This window comes from Benincasa hispida, chromosome 8 (assembly GCF_009727055.1).
Source record: "Benincasa hispida cultivar B227 chromosome 8, ASM972705v1, whole genome shotgun sequence".
NCBI classification, from domain to species: domain Eukaryota; kingdom Viridiplantae; phylum Streptophyta; class Magnoliopsida; order Cucurbitales; family Cucurbitaceae; genus Benincasa; species Benincasa hispida.
Window position 1 is genome coordinate 39723395 of NC_052356.1, and position 12500 is coordinate 39735894.

Sequence of the window (12500 nt, forward strand, 5' to 3'; positions counted from 1 at the left end):
GAGTAAATTCCATCTTGTATAAGTGAGTTCCCAGCTCCCAGATCAGATAAGTCCCCAAAAAGGTAGGCATGTTGAGTTGGCAATCTGGCCACTCTCACCCATACTAATTAAAGGACCACCTTCAAAGGCAGGAGTTCCCAAAAACTCAGGATTGAGGCCGAGTCACTGATGCTCGTATTTATGAAGTGGAAATATGGATGATATGCGTTGATGGAATTGCATTGTGCACTCAAGTTTCCCCAGCGGATTCGAGTGTAAATTCCTCTGAGTTTCCTGGTAAGTCCAGGGTCGAACACAGGGACTTGTAAAAATAGATTGCATTAGTAATTTTGATGAAAACTTTACGGTAACCGGGTAAATAAATAAAGTATTTGGTTTGTTGTTTGCATTGATGAAAAAGAAATAAATAAATGCGGCGGATTTGAGAAAAGACAGTTACGTTGATAGATGCAATGAGTATGCGATGAACGGGTTGAGAAGATCTTTAGCTAGCGTTACTCGTGAATGCGTCAGATTATGCGATCATGTTACTACCATGCACATCAAGTCATTTTCCAATGTAAATGCGATGCTCCTAAATCTAGAGCGTATGTGTTGAATGCAAAGTGTCTATAGAGCTTATTCCTAAGTCTCTACTCTTGTCCTATGCGATGATGCAAAATGCATGAAAGCAAGGTGACCGCATACAATCGTATCCTATCTCTAGAATGCATGCGATGCATTGATAACAAATAGTGCTCATTTCTAAGCGCCTATCTCTTGTATTATGCGTTCTAATTTGACTCTTTTGAGCCTAGATTCTGACCTGACCTTCCCAAGTCTAGATCCTGTCCTTATACTACCCTCCCGAGTATCCTTAATGGATGAATGAAACATACATAAACAAGATAATTGCAAAGAATGAAGATTCCCTAGTTGTGCTAGCTAAATGCTTCTCAACCCATTCAACTGATTTAGCTACTCATGTGTGAATCACAGAGAGTGAACAGATATAGAGAAAGAAATTTCATTCTTATAAATGAGTTGAGTACAAAATGCCGATGGAAGTTTAAGGTAGAGAGTCTGGTAGCAATTCCTTGCTGACCGAGGTTTTTTACACTGAAATCTCTATTCTGATATAAAGATATTCTCGCTTCCGCAGTCGTCGACCCTCTCTCTGTCTTTGGAGCTTCCGACGCTCTCCCAAGCTTATCAGAACAATCTACCGGTACAACTTCCTCCCTCGCGTCCGCCTTAAAATGAAAGAAAACTACAAACAAGACGTGTGAACTGAACAACTTATTGTAAAAATGGTGAACCCATTTTCTGAAGAATGCACTTGGTATTTATAAAGCATCAATGGTGAAAGGCAGCCTCTCTCTCTCAGTTGTATAGATGGGACAACTTTAATTCCTGATTGACGCGCCGAATAATTATCACCGATAAAGCTGAATGTACTTTGTGATCGTTATCGGCTGTCAACTTAATTTGGATTCGACTGTCATCAGCTTTCTGTCCCATCGCTCTTAATTGGCCTTTCATCCAGATGCGCCCACCATGTTGTGCTGACCAAGTTGCGGAGATCCTTCTCGGGCGAATGTTTGCGAGCACGATCAACGCAAAGCCTTGCGGTGAAGTTGCGCTTGCCCAATGAATTCTTATGATCGCAATCTTTGCATTGCATTAACGCATATTTTGCACAAAAATAAAAAAATCAATAGTTCTAATACGTTGAATGCATGCGACCGCAATATTATGAAATATACAGAGTCTAGTTATCTCGTGGTTCGATCTTATACAAACTCTTTGTATAGAACACCCCTGCTCGCATGTCTCCACATGAATGGTCAGGATCTACCATCTGTAGTAGTTTACAACACTTACAAACCTCTACAAAATGGGCCGTATTTGTAGTGTCACTAGGATCAGGTATCCCACCTTAATTCTTATAATACAGATTTATTTAGGTTATCACTTAAGGCCTGATCCACTTGTATATCATATATACATGCTTAAGTTTACATAAGATAACCATGGAGCTTTGTTTATTGGATATGAATAAATGCCGGAATAAAATACCACTTATTTTATTCATAAAATAATGTGTATAATTACAAACAATAAGATTCTGGGAGAATTAGGACACCAATCCCAACAGTAATAACTTCTGATACTTCCTCTGAATGATTATTGAGAAGTTTCTTGGGAGAAATTCTGTCAAAGTTACCGGCTGTCGAGGTTGAGGAAAGTCCCCGTCTTCTTCCTTAGCAGACTTAGGCTTCTGTGCCTTCTTTTTTCCTTTTTTTTATGAGTCTTGTTTCTTCTTCTATAGCTTCGGTAGGAACACGACTCTTTTTGGATGGAATTTGGTTGTATTCTTTTTCGAAGAGTCACGAGGATCCACCCTTTGTCGTTATCTTCAACAGACTCATCTTTCTTTTGGGAGCCTATCATAAAATTCTCTTATTGGAACTGAACAACTATAGAATCGAAGGTCCCAAATTGGATCAAACTTTCTCTTTCATCATAAGACGCAGACATGTTGGCATTGATGTCCTAAATCTAGTGTATCTCATGGTTTGTAGTTTTGTTAACACAAACTATTTATCTAATAAAATCAGAGATATTTTATTTGACATTTAGACAACATTAATTCAATCCAATAAATTAAGATTTGGTTATATGATATCACTTAAATAGTATGTGGGTGACATACAGGTAGTTCATGTTCAAGTAATAACCTAAAAGGTCTGCAGTAAATGGATGAAGGTTGGGTGCCTTATCCTGGTAACACTGCGAATACGACCCACTTTGTAATTGTTACATGAGATATAAGTGTCACAAATTATATGAACCATATTGTTCATGTAAAGACAAGTGAGTGGGAGTATCCTGTATAAAGGAGTTTATACATAGACCGGACCACGAAATAATTACTTTTTCTTTATAACACTGTTACTTAAAGAAACTAATATTTCACTAAGATGTCCATAGGAGACTTGACCTTAATCTTGAGTGAGTTATGAACCCCTGTTTATGATGCCAGTCCTTTGATCTATATGGTGAGAGTGGCCATGATAGCCGACTCAACATGCCAACCATTTTGGAGATTTGTCTGATTAGGGAGCTGGGAATACAACTACACAAGATGAAATTTACTTCTTTCCATTCCTTGGGAAAGTAGATAAATTGCTCCTTTAATAGTTGATTTCAGGTCTTGAACAATGAGGTCTCAACCTCTCACTGGCCCGAGAGGTGTTAGTTTATAGTTGGACTATAAACTGTTTGTTCATCAGAGAAATTAGTGGTACTTAAGGAGTTAGATGTAATTGTAAGGGTAAAACAGTATTTTGACCCAACTGTATGAGCATTGTGAAGGGTCATCGTTCTGTTTGATTAGTTATATCCATGGACACAGAAATATATCTACAGTGCGAAGAGTGCAGTTATCGATCATTATTGGAGTGATTGGTAGTTAATGAATATTGATTAATTAGATTAAATAAGTTTAATCAATTAATCTCATATCATTGGAGCTTCTAATTTGTAGGTCCTAAGGTCCATTGTTAGCTCTCTAAAGAATGTAATGAGGAATGGTTTAAACTGTTCAAATCAAATGAGGAAATTTTATATCAATGAGATTAATATATAATAGTTAATTATAGATATGATCTATAATCCAAATTATGTAAGAGAGATATATTTGAATAAGATTCAAATATTAAATTTATATGAATTGGATTCATAAAAATATGTATACATATAAATATGTTTATTTATATGTTAATTAACTTCATATTAAATATGATTTAATATAGTTATTTAATTGATTCTCTTGATGTACGACTTGGAACTTTGGAGGTTGGTACCCTGCTACTATTCTCAGGTTGTTGATTCTCTTGGTGTATGATTTGGAGTACACAAAAGAATATTGCAATGATCCTCCATACTGAGCCCTTATGGAGTTTGTAATCATATCCTGCAACTATTGAACTGATAGGGAGGCGACAGAGGTGGATTGTTGCGGCTGGTTTTCCTGCAAAACAATCATTCCTTTGTCATTGGCTTTTGGCAGTTGAAGTTTGAATCATCTCAACAGTTTCTTGAGCTTATATTTAATCTCTTAAGATAGTGATTTCATGGTCTCACTCCTCAATAGCTTTCATTAAGAGATTTATCTTCCTCTTCATCTCTGTCATGACTGACTCAGTCGTTAAGTCAGCCATCATGATATACACTACATCAAAGTATGATTCTTTCTTTGATTGATTAAAAGCAGGAGCATAGTTGTCGAACAAGGAATTTTCTCTGATGAAGCTCCTACTTTTAGGAGATTCCGTCAGTTGTTCCCAACTTTCCTTTGTGAGGACAAAACCTTGTTCTTATTCCTACATGATCTTTTTTGAATGGTTCTGGGTGACATGTCCCGTGTAAGCGTCGCTTGCGACGGTAACTTTGGATGTGACTTTCTTTGGTGCCATTTGTTGATTTTTTTTTTTTAATTTAAATGAAGATAGAGAGATGAGAGTTAGAAATGTCCCACTGGACGTGCCAATTTGTTTGTACGAGATTTTCAGAGAAACTTGTTTCGTGGAGTTGAACTTAAGTTGATATTGATTTGATGCAATGTGGTTCGATCTCTAGTACTTGATCCTATGATCCTCTCTTGGTTGAATGCGTATTTGAAGAAGCGGAGTGTGTAATGTTCAAATCGAAGTCTTGGAAGAGTCTTTGTATCTTTAGGAGACTTGTGTCTTTAAGGAATGTGCAACTTCAGAGTCTTCTGATTGTTAGGAGAATTCTCTCTAGGCTCTCTGGAATGTATAATTAGTTTACCTCCACAAATGAAGAGAGCTCCTCTATTTATAGAGCTTCCTAGTGGACTTCGTAGGCATGGACTTGGTTGATCCATGGGCTTGACCCTTGGGTTCAATTAATTGGATTTGGACTTGATTGATCCATACGCCTGGCCATTGTACCCAATTAGTTGGACTTGAACTTGGTTGACACTTTGGCCAAATTAAGTCCATTTTTGGGCTCAACTGGACTTTATCTCAAATTATAATATTAAATTGGGTCAAATTAATTTTACTCAATCCAATGCTTGTGATGAAAATATGTAGCATCATCGAAATTCACCAATTTATGTCTTCAACTTCAATCTGCAGACACATGTCAATTTCTAATTGGTCCAAAAATTCAATTATTTGTAATTTTACCATTAATTTAGTGAATGACGTGACAATTTGTGATTGATTCAAAATTTATCCTTCAACACATATATTCGCCTTTACTTCAATATTTTGCATACCCTGTTAGATAATACTTAACTATGCAATATATCTTTTTTATATTTTTTATTGTCAATATGTTGTTGGGTAGGTGAAATTGACGTAAGCGATTGAAATTCATATAGTATCGCCCATTTCAATTACTTCAGTTATCACACGATATTTAACTGATTATAGAGTAGGTCTCAACATATTTGAGATAACAAAAAAAAAAAAAAAATTAAATTTTTTTTGTCCAAATAAAAAACATACATCTAAATCATGAGCTAAATATAGGATTTTCAGTTAAAAAAACCTCTAAAAAGATAGATTCGCAAATCGTAAATTATTCTTATTAACCCGTTTGATTTGTGGAAATAAGAACAGAGGATGAGAAATGATATTTTTCACCATTTGGTACAAGTTTTCAATCTTGGAAATGAGAATATCTTATTCTAAATCATTTCATATTTCTATCAATTGAGGTTTTTCATAACCACCTAAATAGGTGGATTTTTTCCATTTCAATGATTTTTCTCCCTCTCTTACTTTTTATCTTTTCATTTTATTTATTTTTCTTCTTTATTAACATTTGGTTAATTTATTTAATTTTTATAAATATAAACAAATTAAATTCATAATTAACATATATAGTTAAATTTTAATAATAATGCTAATATAATAATTTATTCTATTATTATGAATTAATATGAAAAACTATAATCTTTTTAAAAAATATGAATAATCTTAATTATATTTGCTTAAATCTCTTTTTATTGGTATTATATATTAACATCATAAATTATTTATTAAAATTATTAATTATTCTTTTAAAAAATATTAGTTACATAACTGATGATAAAATAAGTTATTTTTTTCAATTAAACAATCTTGTATACTTGTACTCTTAGTTTTAATCTATAATTATAGTTATTTTTTAAAAATTAAAAATATTGTTTGATGATTTAACATCAATTAGTTTATGTCAACTTCTTTTGTAATATAAGGCTTATAATTGACATTAAACAATTAACTAATTAACTCTTTGTTGAATGAGAACTTTTGGATTAATCACAAATTTCACGCCATTTACTAAATTAATGATAAAATTTCTAATCATCAAATTTGGGACCAATTAGGGATTGACGTGTGTCCCAAATTAAGGTTGAAGACAAATTCCAATGACGCCACGTGGTTTCTTCATAACCGTTGAATTAGATAAAATTAATTTGACCCAAATTGATATTATTATTTGAGTTAAAATCCAACTAAACCAAAAAATGGGCTGAATTTGACCCAAATATCAAATCAGGCCCAAATCCAACTCATCGAACCCAATGACCAGACCCATAAACCAACCAAGCCTAAGCCCACGAGACCCATCAAAGAACTTTTAAATAAAGGAGCTCTCCTCATTTGTGGGGTCAGCAACTCTACACTCGAGGACTTAGAGACACTTGAAGACTGAAGTCTATTGAATATATAAGCATTCTTCCAAGAGTCTAAGCTCAAGAACATCACATGTTCCGCTTCTATACATCAAACGTACGCATTGAACCGAGAGAGAATCAGAGAAACAAATACTAGAGATCGAACCATATTGCATTAAATGAACATCAACACCAACACCAACCCAAGTTCAACTCCACGAAACAAGTTTCTCCAGAAGTCTCGTGCGAACACTGATCTTCCAAGAAGATCATAAGCTCAAAAGTTGATCATCCAAGAAGATCAACAAGTCCAAAGACCGGTCATCCAAGAAGATCATCAAATCTAAAGGATGATCATCCAAGAAGATCAACAAGCCCAAAAGTCGATCATCCAAAAAGATCATCAAGCCAAAAGGTCGATCATCCAAGAAGATTAACAAGCTCAAAGGTCGATCATCAAGCCTAAAGGCTGATTATTCAAGAAGTCAGCAAGCCCAAAAGTCGATAATCTAAGAATGTCAACAAGTCCAAAGGCCGATCATCCAAGAAGATCACTAGTTTAGATATTAAATTTTATTTTGAACGCATCAAAGAATTATATATTAAATATTGTACTTGCTATATTGAAATCAATATAAATACAAAAGTTCAAATTCCAAGAATTAAGTTTCTTCGGAAACCTCGTGCGAACACTCTTCAATTATCAAAACTATAGAAAAAAAGAAAGAAAATATATATTTAAATTAATTATCAATATCTTTAATAAAAACTGATAATATAGATGTGCAATATAAAAAAATCTAATTTATAATAAATATATTAAACTAGAGGGTGGACGAGTAAATCTAATTATATTTTAATGGCTTAAAATTGATTTAATAACTTAATGTAATAAAAATAAATTAGCAAACAAAAATTAATTATTGAAATTAATTTTTATTAATTTATACTTTTCCATACATAACCAAACATCTTAATCAGAAAAAAATGTTTTTTTTAAAAAAAACTCATTCTTATTTAAATATTTTTTTTATAAAAATGATTTAAATACACTTGAAAATATATTTTGAGTGATTGTGAAACATTTCCAATTTCTTCCAAAATAACTTAATTTTTAAATTAAATACTTGAAAATGTATTTCAAACGCATTCTTAGTAAAGAACCAACCATTTTAAGCTGAATTTTCTCTTTTTAATATTATAATTTATTAGCACTGTTATATTTCCTTTTCACTTTCATAGTTTAGAATTGATAGACAATGGCTTATAAAAAATGTTGGTCATTTATATTCATACATTCAACAACAATCTAGTGTTGCATTAGATAAAATCACTCCAAAGTTTGAAATTTTGATTAAAAAAAATAGATAAAATTAGATTTTACACCTGAAGTTATACAATTTAGCTATTATTTTCATTTTATGGGTTTGATAAATGTGAAATATAAAAGTTTAAATGATTAGAGTATCTAAGAACAACAACCTTCAATTTCTCATGAGAGGTTTGAAACCGATTGTCAAATATATTGATAAAAAAAAAAATATTCGTGAGGTGAAAGATGAGGAGAGGGCAACTATTAGAAAAAAAAGATTATTAAGACGTTTATCTTATCCAAATTCATATTTGTTCTTGAGTATCAAAATTTATAATTGTTATAGTAACAATAGTTTTGGCGTCTATGAGTATCAACAAAATTATGTTTAATTTTTTCGCTTGGCCGCCATCTCCCCATGTGTTTCTTATGATCCAATATGATTTATCTGATCCTAATTCAAATGAAATTAAATAAATGATATTTAATTGTTAATTAATTAATATTATTAATTTAATATATATATATATTATATATATATATATTAAATGAGACTTGATGTATATATATTAAATTAATGAAAATAATATTATTAATAAAGGAGTTATTAGGCATTAGAAGAAGCGAGCTCCTTTTATTATTAATATTATTTTCATTAATTTAATATATATACCTCAAGTCCCATTTAATATATACTAATTAATTAATTAATTAATTAATAATAGTTATAACTCTCCTCCTCCACATCTCTCACGTATAGAAAAAACTTGCAGAGGGGAATACCAATTAAGACATCACTCTCATTTCTCTCATTCAAGAATTCTCAGTAATTCTCTTCCCTTTCTAAAAAATAAAAGATCTGTTCCTTGTCGGAGGAATTCTATTCATTTACTGCTAAGGTAAAAAGGTAAAAAATCGACCATTGCTAAATAAAGTATCGATGTTGGAGGAGTCAAATTTTGCGTTTAATTAGGGATTGAAAATCAGATGATTTTCAAGTTCTATGTATGAAACTATGATTTTCAAGTTCTATGTATGAAACTTATTCAAATTTACTACAAATCCATCCATTGGTCTTTGCATACATCAACATTCAAAAAAGAGAAGAAAAGAGAAGAGAAAACGCGAGAGAGAGAGAGACTGTGTGGCGGCGACGGCAAGCGGCAATGTTGGAATTGGAAGACAGAAACTGCCAAGTGAAGAAGAATGGTAACAATGGGGATGCCAAAAGAACTCCAACTTCGATAATTATTTTATTTAGGCCGCAATAATTTGATTTCTATTTTTTTAAAATTTGTATTTATTTTCTTACCATCTCATAGTTTTAATAATTTTTTTATATAAACATTTAAATTAGTAGATAATTTTCAAAAATAAAAATAAAATTCTGAATATTTTTTTTATCTTTCAAAATTTGACTTTAAATTCTAAAATTAATGTAAACAAAACATGAAAATGAATAAACGAATAATATTATAAGCATAATTTTTAAAAACCAATAAATGTCTACGATAACGTTTTATTATATTTAAAAATATTTTCAACAATTTTAATCTTTAAAACAATTTTATTTTATAATTATAATAATAATTATTTATTATTAGTTTTTCAAATACAACTTTTGATTGCAGTGTATTATATGATCTCAAACTTAATTTCTAGAAATACATGATTTGCATGTGGCTAAAAGGATACTCATATAAACAAAGGAGGAAGTAATAAAAATCAAGTCATGTGTAACAAAATGAAATTTTCTCTTAGGAAATTAGAACGGACTTAACAAAAAGTAAGCTCTAATTAGAAATAAAGAAAGACTAACTAAATTAAAATCAAAAGGAAAACCTATAATGCTGAAAGCAACAAAGCCACAAATGAGGAAGCAGCCGCAAAGCCATAGTCAATGCCATAAGTTGGATTGTTACTCCTGCTTGAGCTGTCTGGTTTGCTGGGAGAAGAACCTGAATTCAATTTACAACATTGTAATTAATTAACAAACAAACACGAAGAAAAAAAATGAAAAAATAAAAAAATTTCCCACCTTCATTTTTTTCTATCAATTTTTTATTTCAATAAAATAGTACAATTTCAAAATATATAATTAAAATGTTAAATTTTCATAATTTGTAAAAATTAAAATTTAACAACTAGAATATCCTATCTTAATATTTAGAGGAACAACAAATAAATATATATAATAAAGGGGGACACGGGCGGGAGGGGGTTTCCATAATTCCCTGGCCCCGATCCCGAATTGTAAATGGAGAAAAAATTTTCCACTCCTTCCTCCATTTTCTATAGGACTTTGACCCACAGATTATTTGGACATCTCTATATAATATGTCTCAAAATTAACAAATTTTTAAACTATAAAAATATATAATAGATCAATCAACTATTTAAAGTGTGTTTAAATTTATTTTCTAAATATTTAAATAAATATTTATAAGTAAAAAAAATATTTATAAATAATAAGAAAGTCAATCCAAACAATCCTATCTATTCTAGCCAACCTAAATTTGGAAAAACATTAGGCACAAAGTTAAATCCATTCCACACATTGCAAAGTTGAGATACTAAAACTTTTAGTTTAATAATAATAGTAGTAAAACAAGCCCGATTTTGATTTAAACTTCAATTCCAACAATCAAAACACTCAATAAAATGTTAAGATTGGACGGAGAAAAGAACATAAAAGTAGAACCATAATGAATCAATTAAAACCTTAAAATTATATGAAATTGACACTCAATAAATTTTAAATAAAAATTTTAATTTCCTCACAGGTAACTAATAATTTACACAAAATTCAACTAAAATACACCAAAATATAATTAATGATTAATACAAAATTCAGCAACAAAACACTCAAAATTGTGCACAAATTATCCAATAAAACACACAATTCATTGTCAGATTTTTGGCACTAACATAGTCATAAAATAATTATATAAAAAGACGATCATAGAAATTTACCATCGGAAGTTTTAGGGGCTGGAGGAGAAGGAGGTGCATCCGTTGAACCGGTCGATGGCGGGCCGGCTAAAAATTTGGGGGAAAAACAAAATACGAAGGTCACTTAAACGACGTCGTATACTGGCTCAAATTATTTTAATTGCATAATAAAAATGGAAAGGGAATTCGGTGAAGTTAAAAAAATCAGCGGAGAAATTGAAGTTCACCATGGTGGTTGCAGGCAGAAATATCAACATCGGCGGCACCGCAAGCCTTTGGAAGCTTCAAGGCTTGGCTCTGCGTAACATTCAGAGACTTCAACATTTCCGCATTGTTAAAGAAAGAGCAGAGGCACGGAAGATCGCCGGCCAGCATCTCCTTTAACGGCAAACAGCACACCGGCAACGGATTTTCTGGCAACTTGATGAACGGTTGACATGGAAGAATCTTCTGCATACACGGCGGAATTAAGTCCGAGTCCATTCCTTTGAAGAAGTTGCCGAGATGTTGAGAAAATCCGAAGAAAATCCGAGAAGAAATCAAGAGGAGGAACGCGAAGAATCTCCGCGATGCCATTGTTTCCGGTACTGTGAAGACCTAAATTCTTCGATTGAGGAGATGAAAATGAAGGATTCCGATTGTGAAATCCTTCGTTATATGTTAGAGCGGAAATTAGGGATAATTATTAGGGTTTGATAGTAATGAGTGGTTATTTATAGGGTGGTTCAGATTCAGAACACGCCTTCTTTCTTGCCATTGCCTCAACCGTTTAGCGCGGCGGTTACTGTTTTCAGGTCATTTCAGTAATTCAGTATTTTGGATTTTATGTCTAGTCCCTTGAGTTCCCCGATATTGTCAATAAGCCCCGGTAATTTCTTTTTGGGTTGTCCAGACAAATGACAAATTTCAAAGTTTATTATGAAAAAATAGCAAATTGTTTTCAAAATTTTGAAAACAGCCAAATGAAATTAAATATAAAAGATAATAATTGGAAATTGCTCCTAGCTAGCCCCAAACCCATGACATTCAAGAACTTGAAGGAAGCAAGTTTTAAGAATTAAACATTCAAAAAATAACAAATGTAAATAATTACCATGCTAAACAATGAATCTGAAAAATGTCAAATCTATATCGATTGTGAATTATTATTATTTTTTAAATAGGTATTGTAATTAAAGTGCAGGGTGGGAAAATCGAACCTCAAATCACGAAATTGATAATATGAACATTACTCTTGTTGGCTCTATTGTGAGTTATTATCCCCTTGAACAAGGCATGCATTTAAAACAATAACAATAAAAACAAAACCCTAAAATCTAATCTCAACCATTGCCAAATCAAAAGATAAATGACACTCCTCATCCCTTTTATCCAACAACCTATCCGACCATCAACATGACGAAAAAAATCATTTTTTTCTCCTTTTTTGTGATCGCAACACAAAATCAAGATTGGGAAAATTTTCTTCCTTATCAGCACCCCAAAATCCACCCGAAATAGTAGAGAAACACCTGTCGACAAGTAATCTAACCACAATCTTTTGCATTCTCAACTATA

General features: G+C 31.9%; 1 protein-coding gene across 2 annotated transcripts; it reads right to left on the minus strand.

Moving 5' to 3' along the window:
- Positions 1–9072: 9072 nt before the first annotated feature.
- LOC120083746 (non-specific lipid transfer protein GPI-anchored 8-like) lies at positions 9073–11642 on the minus strand. Of its 2 annotated transcripts, XM_039039602.1 has the most exons (4): positions 11171–11642; positions 10965–11030; positions 9834–9949; positions 9073–9180 (listed from the first exon to the last, which is right to left on the minus strand). In XM_039039602.1, exons 1-3 carry the CDS (start codon positions 11517–11519, stop codon positions 9834–9836), a joined length of 531 nt encoding a protein of 176 aa, XP_038895530.1. In that variant the 5' UTR covers positions 11520–11642; the 3' UTR covers positions 9073–9180. The 2 variants fall into 2 exon arrangements, with proteins under 2 accessions (XP_038895530.1, XP_038895529.1); XM_039039601.1 differs by lacking the exon at positions 9073–9180 and having other exon boundaries at positions 9692–9949.
- Between the last annotated feature and the right edge of the window lie 858 nt (positions 11643–12500).

Excerpts from the sequence above, each read along its gene's own strand:
- LOC120083746 (XM_039039602.1), bottom strand. The coding sequence starts at position 11,519 with ATGGCATCGCGGAGATTCTTCGCGTTCCTCCTCTTGATTTCTTCTCGG. Across the intron at positions 11,031-11,170 it reads TTCTGCCTGCAACCACCATG|CCGGCCCGCCATCGACCGGT; the intron begins GTGAACTTCAAT and ends CCAAATTTTTAG. Across the intron at positions 9,950-10,964 it reads AGCCCCTAAAACTTCCGATG|GTTCTTCTCCCAGCAAACCA; the intron begins GTAAATTTCTAT and ends AATTGAATTCAG.